The sequence below is a fragment of the Grammomys surdaster genome, unplaced genomic scaffold (genome assembly GCF_004785775.1).
Source record: "Grammomys surdaster isolate TR1022 unplaced genomic scaffold, NIH_TR_1.0 137, whole genome shotgun sequence".
Taxonomy (NCBI): domain Eukaryota; kingdom Metazoa; phylum Chordata; class Mammalia; order Rodentia; family Muridae; genus Grammomys; species Grammomys surdaster.
In genome coordinates, this window is record NW_021604595.1 from 3,512,410 (window position 1) to 3,532,849 (window position 20,440).

The 20,440-nt window shown below is 39.7% G+C and overlaps 2 protein-coding genes across 2 annotated transcripts in view; one reads left to right on the plus strand and one right to left on the minus strand.

Annotated features, from left to right (window-relative positions):
• Positions 1-9,851, plus strand: part of Nup153 (nucleoporin 153) — a 54,086-nt gene extending 44,235 nt beyond the window's left edge. Inside the window, exons 17-22 of the mRNA XM_028763297.1 lie at positions 148-339; positions 2,060-2,920; positions 5,276-5,632; positions 6,351-6,623; positions 8,054-8,222; positions 8,505-9,851. Of these exons, the coding sequence (XP_028619130.1) occupies positions 148-339; positions 2,060-2,920; positions 5,276-5,632; positions 6,351-6,623; positions 8,054-8,222; positions 8,505-8,589 (1,937 nt within the window). The 3' untranslated portion in view covers positions 8,590-9,851. The remainder of the gene's footprint in view (positions 1-147; positions 340-2,059; positions 2,921-5,275; positions 5,633-6,350; positions 6,624-8,053; positions 8,223-8,504) is intronic.
• Positions 9,852-11,619: 1,768 nt separating this feature from the next.
• On the minus strand, positions 11,620-19,905 carry Fam8a1 (family with sequence similarity 8 member A1). Its single transcript, XM_028763300.1, has 5 exons — positions 19,229-19,905; positions 18,138-18,258; positions 16,746-16,869; positions 15,636-15,775; positions 11,620-14,346 (listed from the first exon to the last, which is right to left on the minus strand). The coding sequence occupies exons 1-5, from the start codon at positions 19,845-19,847 to the stop codon at positions 14,202-14,204; spliced, it is 1,149 nt and encodes a 382-aa protein (XP_028619133.1). The 5' UTR covers positions 19,848-19,905; the 3' UTR covers positions 11,620-14,201.
• Between the last annotated feature and the right edge of the window lie 535 nt (positions 19,906-20,440).

Here is a 20,440-nt window from a genome sequence, read left to right on the forward strand (position 1 = left end):
TGTGTGTGTGTGTGTGTGTGTGTGTGTGTGTGTGTGTGTGTGTGTGTGTGTAGAAAGGGTTAATGAAATTTGAAAATGTACAGTCAGTGGTGTCAATAAGATGGTAATGTAAATTTAAAAATTTATCCATTTCACCATTGCTTTTAGGTTTGGTATCTGCCTCAAGCAGCAGCCCTGTCCCCATCTCTCTGTCTTCTGGAGGCTGTTTAGGATTGGACAAGTTTAAAAAGCCTGAGGGAAGCTGGGACTGTGAAGTGTGCCTAGTGGAAAATAAAGCAGACTCTACCAAGTGCATAGCTTGTGAAAGTGCAAAGCCAGGCACAAATTCTGAGTTTAAAGGTAAGGCTATGGTAAAGAACCCTTCTAGTTTCTAGTTAAAGTAAAATGTGTGTGGGTAGGTTTGGTTTTTAAGGTACCCATTCTCTGAATAATTATACAAAATGAGACATAGTCCTTGGATTCTTTTTTTTGTTTGTTTGTTTTGTTTTGTTTTTAACTGTTATTTGTGAATGATGATAAAATCAAATTAGGCATTCATCATCAGGATGTCATCTGTGTATCTGGATAAGAGGACTTCTTTGGTTACCCAGTTTCCAGGTTTAAGTATGAACTTGACTCTTACATGACTATTGAGACATGAGAATTTACACCCTTAGGACCTTACTATAAGAGACATGTAGTTTCTGAGTATGGCTGAGCAAAAGAGAACACTTAGCAAGCATGGTGGCACAAGCCTTTATGCCATCCAGCATTTTCTTAACCCAAAAAAGCCCAGCTCTTTTACTATTTTACTATATAAATATAAAGGAAGAACCTCACATGGTCATTAATGCTAAATAGTTGTAGGCTGGTATTTCCAAATTCTGACAATCCCATTTGAGTTCCTTTAACCATTGGAAAACTTAGGAAAAAAGGAAGTACTTTAGAAATTGTAGACTTGAAGATCGAAATGTCTGAACAGAATTAGCCTTCAAAATGAGAATGTGGTAGAATTTCTATATACTAAGCTTTATTTTGTAATTTATCCCAGTCTTAAGTGGCTTTTATGGTTATGACTTTGACCTGTCATACTCACTTTATATTAGTCTGCATGACTGACAGATTTTTGTTAGTCTGCGTGAGTGATGTGATTGATGGTTTATCTGAGGATGAAAGTCTACTGAAAAGCTTGGCTGTCCTTTGCTTTCATTCGTGGGCGAGTAATGTGGGTCTCTCTTCTTGCCATTGTCTAATAGTCCTTGTTTTGAACCAGTCAGATGCTTCATACTCAATTTCTTTAGCAACAGAAAAGCACCATGGAGAAATAGACTTTGGTCTTAATCACTGCAGTGATGTTTATCTTTATAAATATTGCTTCATTTCTTTAATGCTAAATATTTTTAAATGCTTCTGTCAATGCAGTCACAATATTTAAAAATGAACTGTGATTAAGAGTCACAAAGTTTATCTTCTGTCTCTGTTGGCTCTTTTTTCTTTTCAATTTTTTAATCTTTTCACAAAGGTAGTAACCATGGTTAGTATATGGTACACCTTCCGAAGGTACTTTATGCCTGTTCTAAGGAAATACACTGCCATTCTAGGTATTCTGATTTCTTTCTTTCTTGTTGGGAATGTTGTATATCACTTCATCTATTCTTTCTGTTCTGTTTTTATTGTGGATTATTTTTGTCATGATTTTGTTTTTTATTCTGTTTATAGCTACCTGGATCTCATAATATTTTGTGTGTCTGAATTTATCTTAAGACATATCCAAGCTCTAAAACTGCAGAGTCAGAGTATATGTGATTTAGATTATTATTTTTTTTTAAATTGATGACTATATCCCAACAGTTTTGATGTTGATTTACAGCTCTAGCTACAGGATAGGGAAGTGTCTGCTGCTCCCAGTATCCTCACAACACATGTTCTATTATTGCATTCTTGACTTTCCAGTCTAATGGGGGAAAGTTGCATATAGGCCTTTTCAGAGTTGTCCTATGAACTGCAGGGGTTAAATTTGTAATAAGGATAAGCACATTAATTTGATGTCATTTTGTGTGTTTTCTTTCTATTTTTGAAGGCTTTGGGACATCTTCATCTTTAAATCCAGCACCCTCAGCCTTCAAATTTGGTATTCCATCATCCTCTTCTGAGCTTTCTCAAACTTTGACAAGCACTGGAAATTTTAAATTTGGAGATCAGGGAGGATTCAAATTAGGCACTTCATCTGATTCTGGGTCTACAAACTTTAAATTTTCTAAACCAACTGGAGATTTTAAATTTGGAGTGTTACCTGATTCTAAACCTGAGGAAATAAAAAATGACAGCAAGAATGATAATTTTCAGTTTGGACCTTCTGGCTTAAGCAACCCAGCTTCTTCAGCTCCATTTCAGTTTGGGGTATCTACTCTTGGGCAACAAGAAAAGAAAGAGGAACTGCCTAAGTCTTCATCTGCAGGCTTAAGCTTTGGTGCAGGTGTTAATAACCCCCCTAATGCTGCTATTGACACCACAGTGACCTCAGAGAACAAGAGCGGCTTCAACTTTGGAACCCTAGACACTAAGAGTGTTTCAGTGACTCCTTTCACATACAAGACAACAGAAGCAAAGAAAGAAGATGCATCTGCTACCAAGGGTGGGTTCACATTTGGTAAAGTGGACTCTGCTTCTTTACCATCTGCCTCAATGTTTGTTTTGGGAAGGACAGAGGAGAAACAGCAAGAACCTGTTACTTCTACTTCTCTGGTATTTGGAAAGAAAGCCGACAATGAGGAGCCAAAGTGTCAACCAGTATTTTCCTTTGGAAATTCAGAGCAAACCAAAGATGAAAGTTCCTCCAAGCCGACATTCAGTTTTAGTGTGGCAAAACCATCTGTGAAGGAGTCTGATCAGCTAGCCAAAGCTACATTTGCATTTGGAAATCAAACCAATACAACAACTGGTAAATAGTAAAAGATTTTTTTTCCCCCAAGTTGTATTTGATACCTTGACAAATGCAGGAAGTCAAGGAGTAGCTACCAGAAAATAATGGAGAGTATTTGTTTCAAAATTCTTAAGAGTTCACTCAGACTTTTCTGTTTTAATTGAACCAAATTCCCACGGTTCCGATGGGATACCTACAGATCTAATTTTGAGAAATACAGCTGTAATAGAAAGTACACAATGGGGCACATTATATATGTCTTTCTGTCATTTGGTCATTTTGTAATTTGAATTGATACATACTGTCAGGGAAAATGTTTTAGGTAAATTTTTATGTACAAACTATGGATAATGAGTCATCAAACATATAAGGAACATTGCATTGGCAGTGGATAAATTATTAGACTCTAAGAAAATAGGAACATTTGAAAACTAAAGTAGAGGGCAAGGAACAACCCCATTAAAAAGAAGTGTAAAGCTGTTTGGTTGATGGAGTAGTTGGTTGGATGAGCATTACCTGGTTTGATTATTGTAATGAGGTTTCCCAGGGCAGTGTATGGACAACTGCATCTGTAAAGTGCTTTTGAAATTGAAGTAACTTAGATAATGAGAATGGTATATGGAAACATTAGAAAATTTACAGGAAGATTTTCTTTATATAAAATAAGACACTGAAGCTGGAAAGATGGGCTCAGCAGTTACGCATACTGCTCTTTGAAGAGGACACAAGTTTGAGCCCCAACACCTACTTTAGGTGGCTCACAACTGCCTATAATTCCAGCTCCAGGGGTATTTGATGCCTACACACATTCAGGTAAAAATTAAGTTAAAAAAGACACTGATTTCAAAATAAAAATGACTGAGCTGGGCATTAATTCAGTGGTAGAGAAAAAATTCACCAGGGCTTGTGCAAAGCCCTGGGTTTTATCCTCAGCACCAAACAGTACTCTATAAATGAAATAACCTTTGAACCATTTTATAACCAGCAAAATTTGATCAGACATAAAAGCAAAATATAGCTATTTTCAGACATGAAAAGTTTGTAACTCTGACACTTTTTTTTTTTTAAAGACTTATTTATTGTATGTGAGTACTTACTCAGTACACTGTCACTTTCTTCAGACACACCAGAAGAGGGGTGTCAGATCCCCTTACAGATGGTTGTGGGCCACCATATGGTTCCTGGGAATTGAACTCATGACCTCTGAAAGAGCAGTCAGTTCTCTTAAACCACTGAGCCATCTCTCCAGCCCAGGCCAGCCCAGCCCACTCTGATACTTTTTATTAAACACCTTTGAAGCATCCAGTGAACTCAAATGGGAAATTCTCTTAACCATGAGGAGTTTTTTCATAGTCGATATTTACTTGTAAATTTGAAAACAACATACAAGAAAAATAAGAATTAAAAATACCTATTATTTGAAATAAGGAAAAAGATGAAATATTGTAAACTAACTTTGATCATGAAATCTTATCACCTATAGAGAACAGCCCATCCTATCTAGTGTAGCATTGGAGCTGACATATGAGAAAGTAGAGAAGGAAGTTTGATTTAGGTGGTATAAATTCATGATTGTCATAGAAATCAGAAGCTTTTCTTCAAGTCAACAATCAGTAGTTCAATAGCATAAACAAGTCCTGTGTTTTCTAAGCTTTCTAATTTATAATGGCTGCAGTGATGAATAAGTATAAGAGCATAGGAAAAAAACCCTCATTCCTGGGGAAAACATTTCTTCTGTTCCCTTCATTTCAGTTCTTAGTTTTTGTGGATCTTGTCAAGCTCTAAGCTGCCTATGAAATTTGTACATACAAGGAATGTGTGAAGAAAAGCAGGCACTAATTAACAGTCTAATAATAATGACAGTGACCACAAAGGGAAATATGTATACATTAGGAAATTTAGGGTGCCATCATGGTGACATTATATATTAGTTAGCAGGAGTTAGCAAATGTTCAAGTCCAGTCAGGGTGATGAGATTGTTTTGTTGATTTGTTTATGTGGATAAATTGAAATCAGGGTGCTGGCTACTGAAATGTGACATAAACTGCAACACAGTCAACACATAGAAATGGACCCAGGTTCTACTGTTTCTGAATGCAATATCAAGTTAGATTTGGATGTGAGGCAGTTTGTATTTTACATTAAATTTATGCACGTAGTCATAGGACTTTTTATTTGAATGCTAAAGGTCTTTGTGTAAAGAGAAAATCCGTACACCATAAAAAAAACAAGTACTTTTGATGTTTCAAAGAATTGATGTTTATTTGATGAAACTATATAAAAAATAATCTTAGTTTATATTATAGAAACACTTTTTAGGCGATTTGTTCCCTCTTAAGGATTTATATCTGTTTCTTAATTGTTGTTTTGCAGATCAAGGTGCAGCAAAGCCAGTTTTTAGCTTCTTGAACAGCAGTTCCTCTAGTTCAAGTGCACCAGCCACTTTATCCAGTGGTGGCGTATTTGGTAGTTCCACCTCTTCTTCCAACCCGCCTGTGGCAGCCTTTGTGTTTGGACAGGCCAGCAATCCTGTCAGCAGCTCTGCCTTTGGTAATTCTGCCGAGTCCAGTACATCTCAGCCTTTGCTATTTCCTCAAGATAGCAAGCCAGCCACCACGTCCAGTACTGCCTCAGCTGCCTCTCCGTTTGTATTTGGAACAGGAGCCAGTAGTAATAGTACTGTATCTTCTGGGTTCACTTTTGGGGCTACAACCACGTCAAGCTCTTCAGGTACTTTCGTGCTAGGAGGGAAAAATAGATTTTGCTGAATTGCTAGTTGCAGTGTGTCTCCAAGTCATGCGAGTTTTCACCTGTAGAGAAATGTGCACTTCAAATTGAATATATTTAATTCTTAAGAACAGTATTTTCGAGGCAGAGACAGGCAGATTTCTGAGTTCGAGGCCAGCCTGGTCTACAGAGTGAGTTCCAGGACAGCCAGAACTACACAGAGAAACCCTGTCTCGAAACACCAAAAAACCAACAATGACAAAAAAACAGTGTTTTCTAATTTTAGGAAGAATATATATGCAATTTCCAAGTTGCCTTTTTGAAATGTCAAATTTATAAGCAGCCAGAGAGTGATAGTGATTGTATGGGGTGTGCATTTGTACAATGACTTATAGCAAGTCTTTGAGATACATCATTTTAGAAAAAATTGTCGAGCCAAAGCTGCTGAGTTCCAGGCCAGCCTGAGGAATAATATAAGACCTTGTCTGAGTACATCTTACTCGTATAAAAGATTCTTGCTTGCAAAGGTGGAGAAGTTGTGTAAATTGAAGTTTTTGTTAAACCAGTGTATGTTTAGTAAATTGTGTCATTGTTCTAATTGAATTGAATCAAGGTGAGAGTGTGAAAGTGGCTTGAAATTTGTAGATTTACAGAAAGAAGTTCCTCAAGGGTTATCTTACTATAAACCTCAATGTTGATTTAAGTACTGCTTGGCCTCCAGGATCCTCCTTTGTATTTGGCACTGGACATTCAGCACCATCTGCCAGTCCAGCATTTGGTGCTAACCAGACTCCAACATTTGGACAAAGTCAAGGTGCCAGCCAGCCTAACCCTCCAAGCTTTGGCTCTATATCGTCGTCAACAGCGTTATTTTCTGCTGGTTCTCAGCCTGTACCACCACCTACATTTGGGACGGTGTCAAGCAGCAGCCAACCTCCTGTGTTTGGACAGCAGCCTAGTCAGTCTGCATTTGGCTCTGGGACAGCCAATGCCAGTAAGTTTGTATGATACTTGATATCTATCTGTCCATCCATCCATCCATCCATCCATCCATCCATCTATCTATCTATCTATCTATCTATCTATCTAGGTTTGGTGTTTTAAAATAATATTTTTTCCTCTGTATTTTGAAACTATGTTTTAGTTTTTAGTGTTTTATATTTAACACAATAATAAATTGTGCTTTACATTTACCTATAAACCGTTGCAGAGTTTCAGTCAGCTGTATTTGATACCATTAAACTATATTTAAAATGTTCTTACTTTGACTTAGGTATTGGTTGTGTTCAATCCTGTTTCACTCTAGGCAGCGGTGGAGTGGTTTTTTTGATTGAGTTTCCTTTGGGAAGTTAGACTTTATGCTGAGTTCTTACAGCACTTGGATAATGCTGCTAGTCTTCCCTCTCTATATATCTTATCAAAAGTTGTTGTGACTTTTGAAATGCAACTGATAGCACTATATTTTAATGCTGTGTTTTCTCAAAATTGTCTATTGTTCTAATATGGACTCATGAAAAGATCACAAAGCATGAGAGGGGGGAAGCTTGGATATGTGTATAGACAGCTGGAGGCCATGCATGATCAGAGGCCATTCTGCTCACAGTGGTCTTTGTTCACCCCTGTCTGTTGGACTCCATTTACTCTAGAAAATAAAGTTTTGCCTGATACTTACAGATAAGTAGGCTCTTGCTGTTACACAACCTTGCTTTCTTGGCTCTTAAATTCCTTGTCACTGCTGCAGAGTGAGTCACTGAATGGGAGTGTATCCATTTGCCTGTATTTGAGTTAGTTTTGGTTGTTAGGAATGGCTGTCTTGCCAGGCAGTGGTGGCGCACACCTTTAATCCCAGCACTTGGGAGGCAGAGGCAGTCGGATTTCTGAGTTTGAGAGTTCGAGGCTAGCCTGGTCTACAGAGTGAGTTCTAGGACAGCCAGGGCTACTCAGAGAAACCCTGTCTCGAAAAAACAAAAAAAAAAAAAGGAATTTCTGTCTTGCACATTACTGAGTTGAGATTACTGATCTTTGGGAGAGAAACTTCTCTTGCTGGTATACACCAAATGCTGTCACTGCTGGGTGACAATTCTCTTATTTGGATATTGTGCATTTTCCATTTGGGGAATTCTTTTGTAAGTATTTTGTCCCATAGTTTGTTTCATTACTGGTTTGTAAGGTTCATCTTCCATTCTTGTGTTTGTATTTAGCTATGTGCACTCCAAAATTTCTCCTGTTGTGGCAGTTCTGGCTGGTCTGAAACTAGGTCTGTAGACCTAGACTGGCTTTGAATTCAGAGAAATTCTTTACTCTCTGCATCCTGAATGCCTGGCCAAGGTCTTAATTCTACTCATGTTGAGTATGTCCAGGTCAGAGTCAGTCCTAAACAACATTTTGTGTCATTAATGGGATATTTTTGCTTAATTTGTATAGGTTCGGTTTTCCAATTTGGTAGCAGCACTACAAATTTCAACTTCACAAACAATAATCCATCAGGAGTGTTCACATTTGGTGCAAGTCCCAGCACACCTGCAGCCTCAGCCCAGCCCTCAGGTTCAGGGGCCTTTTCATTCAGCCAGTCTCCAGCATCATTTACAGTGGGGTAAGATTATTTTCTTGAGAATTTACATTAGTAAAGGTGTGTATCTGTCTTTCTAAAAGTAAATCAGGATGCAGTAATAACTTTTGGGTAATGTATTACCCAGTATCAGTTTATGACATTGTAAATTGGGGGGGGGGATTATATTCTGAGACAAAACCAGCAAGTTATAATAACATTTTCCTCTTTCTCCTCCCCAGTTTGTTGCTGGTCATTTTAAACGGTATGAGTCCTCTGTTTGTCTGGGGCATTGTGTCACATTGTAATATTTTTATTTTTTCACAGGTCAAATGGGAAAAATATGTTCTCTTCTTCCGGAACTTCAGTTTCTGGTCGCAAGATAAAGACTGCTGTTAGACGCAAGAAATAAAGGTCACAAAGGTGTTATACCCAACAGTTTTATCAACAGCTGGTGCCCTGCTTTCAGATTCTGGATTGTACTACATGCTGGGCTTATCTGAAGTCAGATCTGCCTAAGGACTTCTTTAATTTTGGAGTTGTCCTCTTTTTTTCTTTATGGAAATCCCGTCGCCATAACCCATTCTCTTTTGAAAATAGCTAGACTAGTGACTGACTGATTCTTCAGCAGAAACATTTTATGATCCAGCACATTATTCACTGATTGGCATAGTCTGGCTGTACCCAGGAATAGAGCCTGCACGGTGAATGGCTTTGTATAGAACCTGTCTGCACCGCTATGTGCATTGATAAAGCGTTAACGGAGCGCGTTGAATTTGTAATTATATCTGGGGAATTCTGTATAGATTAGAATCCTGTATAGATTAGAGGACGTTGAAATGAATGATTTCTATGCGGAGTTTGTGGTGGTGTATGTGTGAAGTGAGTAAGTTGGATGTATTGTGCACAGAAAAATTCTGATAGAGAAAGCCTGATTAAAGAATGGTCCATCCTAAGGACTTGTTAGATCTAGTTCATTCTCCACTTAATAAGTATATGCTATTTCTATATTTTCATTCTATCGACTGTCTTGCCTTTTTCATTATTTTATTATGAGACTTCTGTAAATATAATTTTGTTTCTGTACTTTTTTGGCATAACATAAATCTGTGAACTTGAAATTTTAATTTTATGTTAGACATATTTTTGTTGTTTGTTTAGTCTTGTCTCAGATTTTATTATGTAAATCCCATTATTCAAAGTTGCCTAAATCCATTTGGAAATCTTTAAAAAAAAATTGGGGATTCTTAAAGTTGAATTTATTGGCTTTTCTGATCCAGTTTTGTTTGGACCAAAAACCAGTATTGTACAAAGTATTAAGCATATATTTTTATATTTACTGAAATGGACTGTGGTGACTTTGGATAATAAGGAAAAAGTTTAATATTAAAGCCATGTTTATTACAGTATAATTAACATGTTAAACCATGGGATAAATGCCATCAATAAAACTTTATGAAGCAAGTTTTGTTAACAGTTTTCATAGTGAAGGCACACAATATTAATGGGGAGGGTGGTTGATTAGAAACCACAAAGGGTATGTATTAGGTAAGGCCCAAGAGTTACTGGAGTTTGCAGAACACAGAAGAGCCCCTCCTTTCTGCTTGATGCTGTCTTTACTTAATTTGCACGTATATTTTCCCTTTAAATTTTGAAAATAAACGTACAACCTTTTCTGTTTGTACTTCTAGCTTCCTTGCTAGATGCCTAGACAATGCTTCTTGCTTACATTCTTGGAGATAATATGCCTTAGGCACTCCAACAGTTGATAAAACTAATGGGCCTTTTACTACATTACTTGTATGACTAGACTTTCAGCTCACTTAAGGTCCAGGAAAGAACTTGGAGCAACACTTTATACTTTTGTCCTTAAATTAGGATTGGCATTTGTTAGTGTTTAATTTACCAACTTCAGGCTGGTTGAATTTACATTGAGAATTTCTAGTGCTTTGTCCTTATGAAAAGATGTTTTTCTTATTAAGCTATCTTAGGCTGTCATCACATTGATTTGTGGGTAGAGCTTTTTGTGTTTCTAATATTTTATTTAATAATATATACCTGACACTTAGCCTGTTTGGAGTCTGGTGAATGCTGGAAACCTGTCTTACCCACCTTGTCGGACAGTCAGTCCTTAGCCATTTTCTATGTCCAAATAATTGGGGCTTATTAAGGCATATGCCTTTTCTGTAAAATATTTAGAAAATATTGCTTCATTTTAGTATTCCTTTGTGTGTCCCCCTGTGTTTAGAGTAGGTTACTACAGTTATACTAGTGCTGGTTTATATTAAAATTAGGGATCTTTTGGTTCTCCAGAGTCTGTAAGACTATTCAGATTTGGAGACTTGATTCTTGCGTGTACTTCTAGCTTCCTTGCTAGGTGTGTGTGTGGCTTTCCAGTATGGTGGCAGCTCCATCTCTGGGCCTATCCTTGTTCAAGCCCAGCAGAGGTAACTCTTCATTGGATTGAGTGGGCTTGAGAGTGCTTATTAGTGGAATGTATAAATGTATGTTCTAGGACATATCCTCAGAGATGGACAGACTAGCTTTGGATAGCACACAAGACTGCAGCATTAAAGCTGCCTCAAGTCACTTAATGCTGTCAGGTCTGGGAATGTGATTTTAAGCATTAAGTGATAGGTTGGTTGTAGCAATTACAATATCAGGCCTTAAGGAAAAAGTATAATTCAGACAGCTAAATGTCTTTTTATTTTGTTGCAAATGATCAAAGTTCATTAATGTAAATTTTTAACAGTAAAGATTTAGCCCGAGAAGAACGTGTTTTCATAGTTAGCATATCCTTCCCAGAGCTGGTATAAAACTTGAAATTCAACTGAAATCACTGAGGGTAAGAACTGATACTATACTTGATATTTTATACAGGGCAGCTTGTTTAATGGAAATTAATTTGCGGTAGTAACAGAGAAATAGGATGTTGTAGATCTTATAGATAGCAACTATATGACCAAGTTAGTCATAACCTCACTTCTTTGTAATCTGATGGAGTGGTGTCCCTCCCCCCCCCTTGACTTTTATTCCTCTAAAATCCACTGTAGGCCCCAAATATGTAGCTGGTAGCTTGGCTTAGACTAGTAAATTGTCCAGAGTAGCACTCAGATCAGGCTGCATTAAATAAAGTTAATTCCTAAAGATAGGATCTTGCACTAGTCCAGGCTGTCACTAAATTTACAGCAATATTCCTATGTCAGTTTCCTGAATTCTGGCTATCATAGTTAACATTACCACACTCACATCTGATACTGTTGTAATGGCTAACAGCTCTAAATAACATGAAGCTGAGCTCATATGCAGGTAACTTGTACTTAGGTATTTGGATAGTGCAGGGTTTTACATATGCTAGGCAAAGTGTTCTATCACTGAACCACTGCCCCAGCCCCGTTAAAGAACATACTGCTGTAGCTGTAGAAATAGGCAGACAACACTGTTGACATTGACATATTTATTGAGACACAAAATACAAACTGGTGACATGAAATATTAAAAATAGAATGCTGTTTTACTTATAAGTAGGTTAGTAGATACTGTTTGCAGGACAAGCCCTACTATAGTGAACTACAAGGAAATCTACACATACCAGCCAAAATGAGGAACTTCACCCAGGCACGAGTAAGGACTTTGGTCTTTGGTTATGCGGATGGAGGTTGGCAAAGGAGCTGAACCAGTACTTGTCAGAGTTTAGAAATACTGTTAATCTAGGCATCGTCTTTAAAGAGATAATGAGGAAGTGTAATGCCCCATCTTCCTTTAGAAGCCCAAGTTGCAAATGCAAAATTTCAACTCCTTTCCTTTGCCAGAAACAGGTGTGTAAATGAATCACTGATGTGAACATGTTCTTTTTAAAAGCTTGAAGACTCATTTTTGAGGCATGGGCAACTAGGTTAATGCTTTGTAGGCAGAATCAAGCAATGAACACTGTCAAGTAAGTGGCATGTGTTTATGTCATCATGCTGTTACCTAGAGTATAGAATATCCTACTTCCAAGATCTAGCCACCCTAGAACATTCTCAGTGATGAATACTGAGATTTCTCATTTCTGTTGTTTAGACTGAATGGCTATGCAGCAACAAGACCCCAGTCCTACGGCTCCAACGTAGGGCATGCTCATTAAAGAATGTCTTCATTTCTGAACAGGTTACAGCTTCAGCATGAGAATTACACTTTGACACAGGAAATTAGTATTCATTAGTACTTGTGTTCTATGAAGGAGGCTGGAAAAAATGTGCCAGATTCCCTTTTCTCCTTATAACAGATTGAGGTTCTATTGCAGAGGCAAAGCAATACTTTTATCTTACATCCTATATGGCACAACTTGAATCCACAGCTGGATCTAAAGAACTTGTCTAGCAAACTGGTATTTATAACAAATTTTAACTACTTGTTTATTTTACTGTATAAATAAAAATATCCTCAGTGAAAATCAGAGTAGAAACAAATACTCCAGAGCTGCGTGGGTGAAGCACACCAGCTTCTCAATTTGTAGTCTAAAGAGTTTGAAGAGCTTTAAAAATCTTGCCAGAGCCACAAGCCCATGCTCTATGTACTGCTCTTGACAAATAATAGGCTTTTTGTGAAGTTGTATTTTAAATAAAATTATTTTGAGAAACCATGGTTGATGAACAATGAGCTCTTAGGGGATTCTTAAAGTATCTGTAGACATTAAATGCATTTTCACAGTTTTAAATGTCAAAGAATAGCTTGCTGAAGGTTGATACAGTAATGACAACACCACATGGCTTGCTCTTGCTATTTAAAACACAGGAACAAAGACTGCTCTCTTGTGCAATACAATTTAGTGTTTCTTGAGAAAATCCTGTATGAGTAAGAAGTAAAGAAAACTAACATTTTGGTACAGTTAGCGACAAAAGCACACAGACATAAACCCAATGTTTCATCAACAAAGCAAAGTACAATGACAATAGACGAAGTTTTTGCCTTAACCCCCCCTCCAAATTTCATCTCTTAACAGGCTAAAATGAGCTTAAAGAAGCTAGAATCAAGTCTGAAGATGGTATGCTGCCTTGCTTTAGAGAGAACAATTCATAATAGGAAAACTGCTAATACTTCACAGGCTACTAGTATTTAAGTTATTCACAAAATACATTTTTTAACACCTTGATGTTTTGACAGTTGTGGAACTGTATAGAATACAGAAGTGTCTTAGGAATTTACTATACATAAATAGAATCTACAGGTACATTCAGAACACTGGAGCGCACATATGGGAATGTTTGGTGGATATTCCTCCTGCATATTTATAGTTGGATTTTAGGGCACATGAATTCTAAGCTGAGTTTACATGAAAATCCCTCCTCCCCCCACCCCCTCGAAGGCAATCACTAACTTACCTTTTTAAAATATCAATGATATGACTCAGTACATTTTCATCATCATCTTGCCTCCAAATACATAAGCAGTAAGAAGCTAGAATATCCCGCCACTACTGCAGCGAACTCTATAATATCCCAGAAGTGTGGGTGAGGGGACTCCTAGGCCTTCCTCACTAGCCCTTTTCTCCCAACACCTGTCATGAAGTAAGTGGGTTGTTAGTTGATGCTCTTTCTCAATGCTCACAAAAAGCAGCTTCCGTAAGAAGAGTTGTGGGAGTTCTGTAGGTGTTTATAAAACACAATTGGATATTTCTCAATCACTCTAAGATAAGCCAAAATTAAAATTTTAAAGTTTGATTTAGATAATTTAAAGTTGAAAATGCTTCCAGCAAATTTTGGTTATCTTAAAAGTTAAAGTATGTATTTGCCTATATTGATTATGAAACTATTTGCTTTGTTGTCCTATAAATATTTAACACTTAAATTTAATAGTTTTTCCGTCTGGAAAAGTTCCTTGACATTTAAGTACAGTCAACACTTTGAGAACAGTCCCCTGCATCACACCAGAGTGACTGCTTTAATTTTTAAATCATCAATGTAACCCAGAGATAATGATGGCCTTGATACATAATTTAGTCTTGTCATTATTCCTAAGAGTGGAATTCAGGGTTCTGGGGCATCATCTGACCCCATTTCTTTTTACCACAATGGTTCCTGCTACAATGTCATAGGCTGTTCGATTGTGCTGAAAAAACAGCAGTGTGATGAAAGCAGGGAAAAAAGAAGCAATAGAAAAATTCTTGATCAAAGCCCGTATGGTGGACCTAAAGGAAAACAAGCAGAAGTAGCAAGTCAGGCTGTATCAGTCATGGGTGACTAGGTATTTAGTTGATGTCTACAAAATTCAGAGCATGGTTCAATCTTTCCTGACATGTTTTAAAACAATATAGTTGAACTACCTGTTCTATTCTAAAGGAAGCTACATAGAAGACTAGAGCTTTGATATGTATGGCAGTTAGGAAACATCTAAGAACACCAATGAGGAAACAGCATAACCGTACCTTCTATTTTGTCAGAAGAAAAGAACATCTCTTTGCTTACCTTTTCCATAGTCATGGATTTCCATGGGTGTCTATAGAATCTTCTGAACTGAGTATGCTTACTGCAGTCCTACTTTCTATCTTACTGGAAGCATAATCAGTTCCTGTATGGGCTCTAGTAATTAAAAGTTAAGTCCTAAGAAGCTTTCAACAGTAGCTCAAAATAGAGAATTACCCTAACAATGTTAGATTCCTCCTGTCAGTGGCTAACTGTGTGGACTCTGAATCCAGACTGGATGGTTTCTAATTACTGGTTGTGCTCCATAACTGTGAAAGTGAGATCAAAATGCTATGTTAAGTTACTAAAGTGCCTGATATCTGAGACTAACCATCTTATTAAAAGAAATAGCCAGAATTAAAACACCAAAGTTGTAAGGCAATCTGCATGTGTCAGCAAAATCTAGCCTGCCTCTTGCTTTTATTTCCCCTGAATCATTCCTGTAACATTTATAGCTAATTCTATTTGATTGATCTGATCACTGTTCACTCACCTCTCCAATTTCCATCACTACTGCACCCTCAGTGGAGCTGCACGCCAAGGCCAGCAAAGAAGACTGCAGGCATTAGCTGGAGGCAGTGCACCACTGGATCGGGATTGTGGTATTTTTACAAAGTGGCTTGAGACCAGGTAGTCCACAGGGCCAGAGTATAAAGCTAGGCAGAGCACTGAGAACACCCAAATATTTTATCATTGTGACATATTTCATAAAAATCATTTTGAAAAGGTATATCAAAGGTAACAAGGGAAAGACAGGCTCATAAACTTCCATCTAAGTCGATAGGATTACAGTGTATGCTGAAGAACAATATTCTAAAACACTGTATCAGACCTGTAATTTTGGGCATATTGAACACAATCCTGTGCCACTTAATACAGGACTCATTCTGAGGAAATGTATGAAAGATCCCAAGAATGCAAAACTTAAGACACAGTAAAGTCAGCATGCAGCAGAAGATGCCAACTATAAACTTTTTGCAAGTATAAAGTAGATTAAGCTAAGGAAGGGACTTACGTTGTGATGCTAACATTTGAGGAGGGAATCACTAAAACCCGACTTGGAGCAATGAGTACTGATGTATCACAGGTCACAACTCGAAGCCCTAGCAGGAACTTTCCTGGGGTAGCTCCCCCTGCTCCCCAGATGCAAATTATCTAAGGAAAAAAATAATTGGAAAAGAATTTACTATGCCAATTTTAAAGAGTTTTAATGGTTTTTCTAATAAATTACTTCATGCTTTTTTAAGAATGACATGTTGGAGGACCAGGTATGGTGGCACACACCTTTCTTTAGTCTCAGCACTTGGGATTTCTGAGTTCAAAGTCAGCCTGGCATACACAGTGAGTTTCAAGCCAAACAGGGCTATTTAAAAAAAAAAAAAAGGTACATTGGAAGTGCTAGTTACATAGACTACTGGAAACCATTTAAGCTTGCTTAGCACATGCCAGCTCAGAACTCCAGAGACTGGAAAGATGACTGGCAAGTTTGAAATCAAGCCAGGCTATACATTATGAGGCCCTGTCTCAGCAAACAAAACACTAAGGCTGGATCTGGTAGCACAAAATGTGCCATCCCAACTACTGGGTAGGCTGAGATGCAAGAAGTCCAACTATTTTCAAGATCTGGCATCAGAACTCACTGAGATTCTCAAAAAAAAAGCTTGGATACAGCTCAAAGGGCTTGCTTGCTTACATACTTACATATGTTCATAATGTATATCTATGAACCAAAATCTGCTTATGAATATAATTTTATTTATAAAACTGAAATGTATAACAAGGCATCTTTTTTCCAAAATTTAGTATTTAGGGATTTTTTTTTACTTGAAAATGTTAATTTCGGCCGGGCGGTGGTGGCGCACGCCTTTAATCCCAGCACTTGGGAGGCAGAGGCAGGCGAATTTCTGAGTTCGAGGCCAGCCTGGTCTACAGAGTGAGCTCCAGGACAGCCCGGGCTATACAGAGAAACCCTGTCTCGAAAAACCAAAAAAAAAAAAAAAAGAAAATGTTAATTTCAAAAATTATGAAAAAACACAAATACAAAAATGATTAAGAAATTTGTAAATTGTCATTTTTTCTAGTAGATAATTTAAAATACCATTATTTGCTCCAGTCAGCAGCTTACCTCATAGAAACAAACTAACAACCTGTATATAAGTGCCACAATCATCATTTTCTGCAAGTCTTCCATTGATGTGTCTTCATCAATCTCTTCTATTATATAGTGCATGGCAAACTTAGAGATGTCCCTGCATAAAAAGAAGGGGTTGGGGTTATAAGGAATTAGTTCCTAGATCAGTTAGACCATTTTCCCATAATTAGGTCATAAAATTTAAATGAAATTCTAAGCTGTTAGGTTCTCACCAACAAAGTGCACAAAATACTAACTACTTTATTCAACAAATAGCAATTAAGTAAATAAAAGTAAATAAAACCAAAAGCATGGTTCTGATTGTGGGGTAGTTTGTAACTCAATGGTAGAGCACTGCAAATAAGATGCCAGCCCTGATGATATGAGAGTGACTGGTTTGTAAACTTAAAACAAGCTAGGATCATCTGGGAAACCTCAATTAAGAAAATGTCTTTATCAGAATGGCCTGTAGGCAAGTCTGTGTGGCATTTTCTTGATTCATTAATCAAGAAAATTATCAGATTTTACCTTGTCTGATAATTATTGATGTGGGAAGGGCCTAGCACATTGTGGGTGGTACCACCCCTGGGCTGGTGGTCCTGGGTGCTATAAGAAAAGCAGGCTAAGCAAGCCATGAAGAGCAGCATTCCTCCATGGCCTCTGAATCAGTTCTTGTCTCCAGGTTCCTGCCCTGACTTCCCTCAGTGATGGAGTACAAGCTGTAAGATGGAATAAACCCTTTCCTTTCAAAGTTGCTTTTGATCATGGTGTTTATCACTGTACAGCAAGGGGATACAAAGTCTCAGTTTTCACTGAGATACTAACCTAGCAAGAGAAATAGAACAAAAATAATCTGGGATGCCAACCAGCTACAGAAAACAGCCCAGTTATACTGACTCTTGTATAGCTTTCTCAGAAATGACATTTCTAAGTGCACATTACAATACAAAGAATGAAGAGAAGCGGCCAGAGCAAGAGGCGGGAAAAAGCTCCAGGCCGGAGAGAATGCCTTGGAGCAAGTGATAGAGCTCAATTTCACTGTGAGGAGACTGATGTCTAAAACCCAGGACACCTATATACCTATGTAGCATTCAGAGGGAGGCCCAGTGGATCTTGGGGACTTGATGGCCTGCCAGTTCAGCTGAAATGGCAAGCTCTAGGTTAAGTGAGAGACCCTACCTCAAAATAATACAGTAGAGAGAAGACACTCAAAGTAGTCCTCTTGGCTACACATAAACATTTAAAAGACAACAAATAAGGAAACATACAACTGGTAAAGATTTCATAGAGAAGTATTGGTGTTGGACATCCAGTTACTCATAAGCACGTACAGAAGTATGTGCTAAGTAGCAGCTCCAGAATTTTCTATGACTATTATTAACTTACTTTATTCCACTGAGATGCATGATACTCAAGACAATGGTTGCTTTTATAAAGAAGAGAATAAAGAAATCCACCATCTCTGCCATAAATCGATGGGCCAAGGATGGAATGACATACTCCCTACCTGTAAATTGGGAAGAAAAAAAAAATCACACAAGTTTAAGAACCAAGCCAGATAATGAAGGGGCAAAGTGAAGTCAAGGTCCAACCTAATTTTTAAAAATTACAGCTTTGCATCAGCCAACGGCAACGATCCCATCCCGAGAACATGTTTCTAAAATATCTGAGCTGGACATGGTGAGCTATGCCAGTAAGCCCAGCATTCCAGCCCCACACTCAGAAGAGTGGCTGCAAATTTTCCTACAGTTTGCTAAGACTCTAGTTACTACATAGAATCATTTACTAGATGATATTCAAGATTAGTAGGCTTGGGCCCAGTCAAAGCTCTCTACTCGATTTGGGACCATGTCAATCGCCTTTCAGTCTTTACAAAGCCCAAGTCTTGGTGATTTCTAGTATTCTAATCTCGACCCTCCAAGTGGGCTTACCACTTAAGTTCAGCTTTGGATCTGTCCAGAGCCTAGAGATTACCACGAGGATTGTTTCATAAGCATATGTCCCTACATACAAGGGCGGCTAGTGCCAGAAATATGGGAATCTACTGGTTGTGCCAGGTCTTAAAGGAAGAACAATCAGCATTGTCTTGAAGTACCGTTTTTAGAATTTAGGGCCTGGGCAAACTATAGCTGATGTATGTGTAAACTGTCAATGGCAGTAGCAGCCCCAGCTACGTATCTCAAGAGCAAGCATACTTGCCCAATGATAACTCCTTCAACAGGGGACCTAGCACAGGCCTGAAAGATCCTGTAGGCTGCATACAAGTCTTATTGCAAGTTTGAGGCTAGCCTGGCCTATATCTTGAGATAAGGTTAGTCTAGACCACAGGGTGAGATCCTTCCAAAATAATAGTGGTAGAAGTAGCAGTAATTTAAAAAAGGAACCCACCAGGAACCCTACACATAGGAAGCAGGTGAATATAATCCTCTACTCTATCCCTCCTACATCCCACCCACCCACGCCGACCTCGTTCTCACCAGCCTGCCTCCCGGTGTCGCTCGCCGTCCGTGCAGGGGCTGCAGAGCCCACCCTGGTCACAGGGGCCGCCCGGGCGGATGACTGCATGTGCGGGGCCCGGGCCGTCAGGCCCGCGACGGCTGTCGGGGTGGCGCCGCCTGTGGCCGCCCCCGGCCCAGGCCCCGCAGCGCTCAGGAAGTAGAAGGGGTTGTAGTACGCGAGCTGTGGCGGAGGCGGCGGCGGGGGCGGCGGCGGGGCGGCGGGCTGAGGGGCGGCGGGCGGCGGACCGCAGTAGGCGGGGAGGGCGGCCAGGCCGCTGTGCCAGGTGAGGTAGCCGCAGTAGGACTGCCAGAGCCATTCGTGCACCTGCCGCGAGTACTCGCGCGCGCTCAGCCGCCCCGGCCCGTCCGACGCCTCGCAGCCCCCCGGCTCCTGAGGCTCTGCGCCCGGCTCCCGGCGCTTCCGGAGCTCGCACTGCGGCTCCGGCTCGGAGACGGCCGAAGCGACGGTCGCGAGGGCCGGGGGCTGGGGGGCGGCGGCGGCGGGAGAGCCTGGCCCGGAAGGGACCGGCTCGTGGTCCCCGCCACTGCCGTCCTGCCCGGGAGGGCGGCTCCGGGCTTCCTCGGGCCCCTCTGCCATCGTCGCCCCGGAGGCACCCTCCGCGCTGCCTGTCACTGCGCCGTCGCCCGCCCTCCTCAGCCCCTCCCCAACCGCTCGGTCGCCACCACAGCAGCAGCGGGCGTCAACAATCCGCCGCCGGAAGCGGAAACCCCGCCTCTCTGGCGCGTCTGTCTTGGGGAGCCGGGTAGGCGGTGGTGTTGCTTTGTGAGTTGGTTCCTGGTTACGCGACGTCTCTGTTCTGTTCTGGTTCTGTTGTGCGTTTTAATCACAATTTGTGGCATATTCGGTAACGTAACGCATCGCAGCATGGCATAACAACGTGTGCGGTGCTGAGTACGTGTTCCTGGACACTGTGAACACACCCATTTAGGCTATATCTGCGAGGCATTCGGCATCACTCTTGAGAATTCTAATGAACTCCATTACCAAGGTCCCTAGAGAGGACCCTGTGGGATTAGGACGTGGCTGTCCCTTGTGAAACTGCATCTGACTCTCCAGAATTTCCAAGAGGGCCCAGTCCTCCAAGCACAGTGCCTGTTCTTTGCTTAGCTCCTTAGTCTGTGTATGGTTTCATCTTTTCATCCATATGCAGCCTCTCAGACATTGATATC

Bases quoted from the DNA above. Each gene is read 5' to 3' on its own strand.
- Fam8a1 (XM_028763300.1), bottom strand. From the start codon at position 19,847: ATGGCAGAGGGGCCCGAGGAAGCCCGGAGCCGCCCTCCCGGGCAGGAC. The intron at 18,259-19,228 runs GTGAGAACGAGG...CCCAATTTACAG, and splicing joins CGACACCGGGAGGCAGGCTG to GTAGGGAGTATGTCATTCCA. The intron at 16,870-18,137 runs GTAAGTTAATAA...CTTTTTATGCAG, and splicing joins ATGCATCTCAGTGGAATAAA to GGACATCTCTAAGTTTGCCA.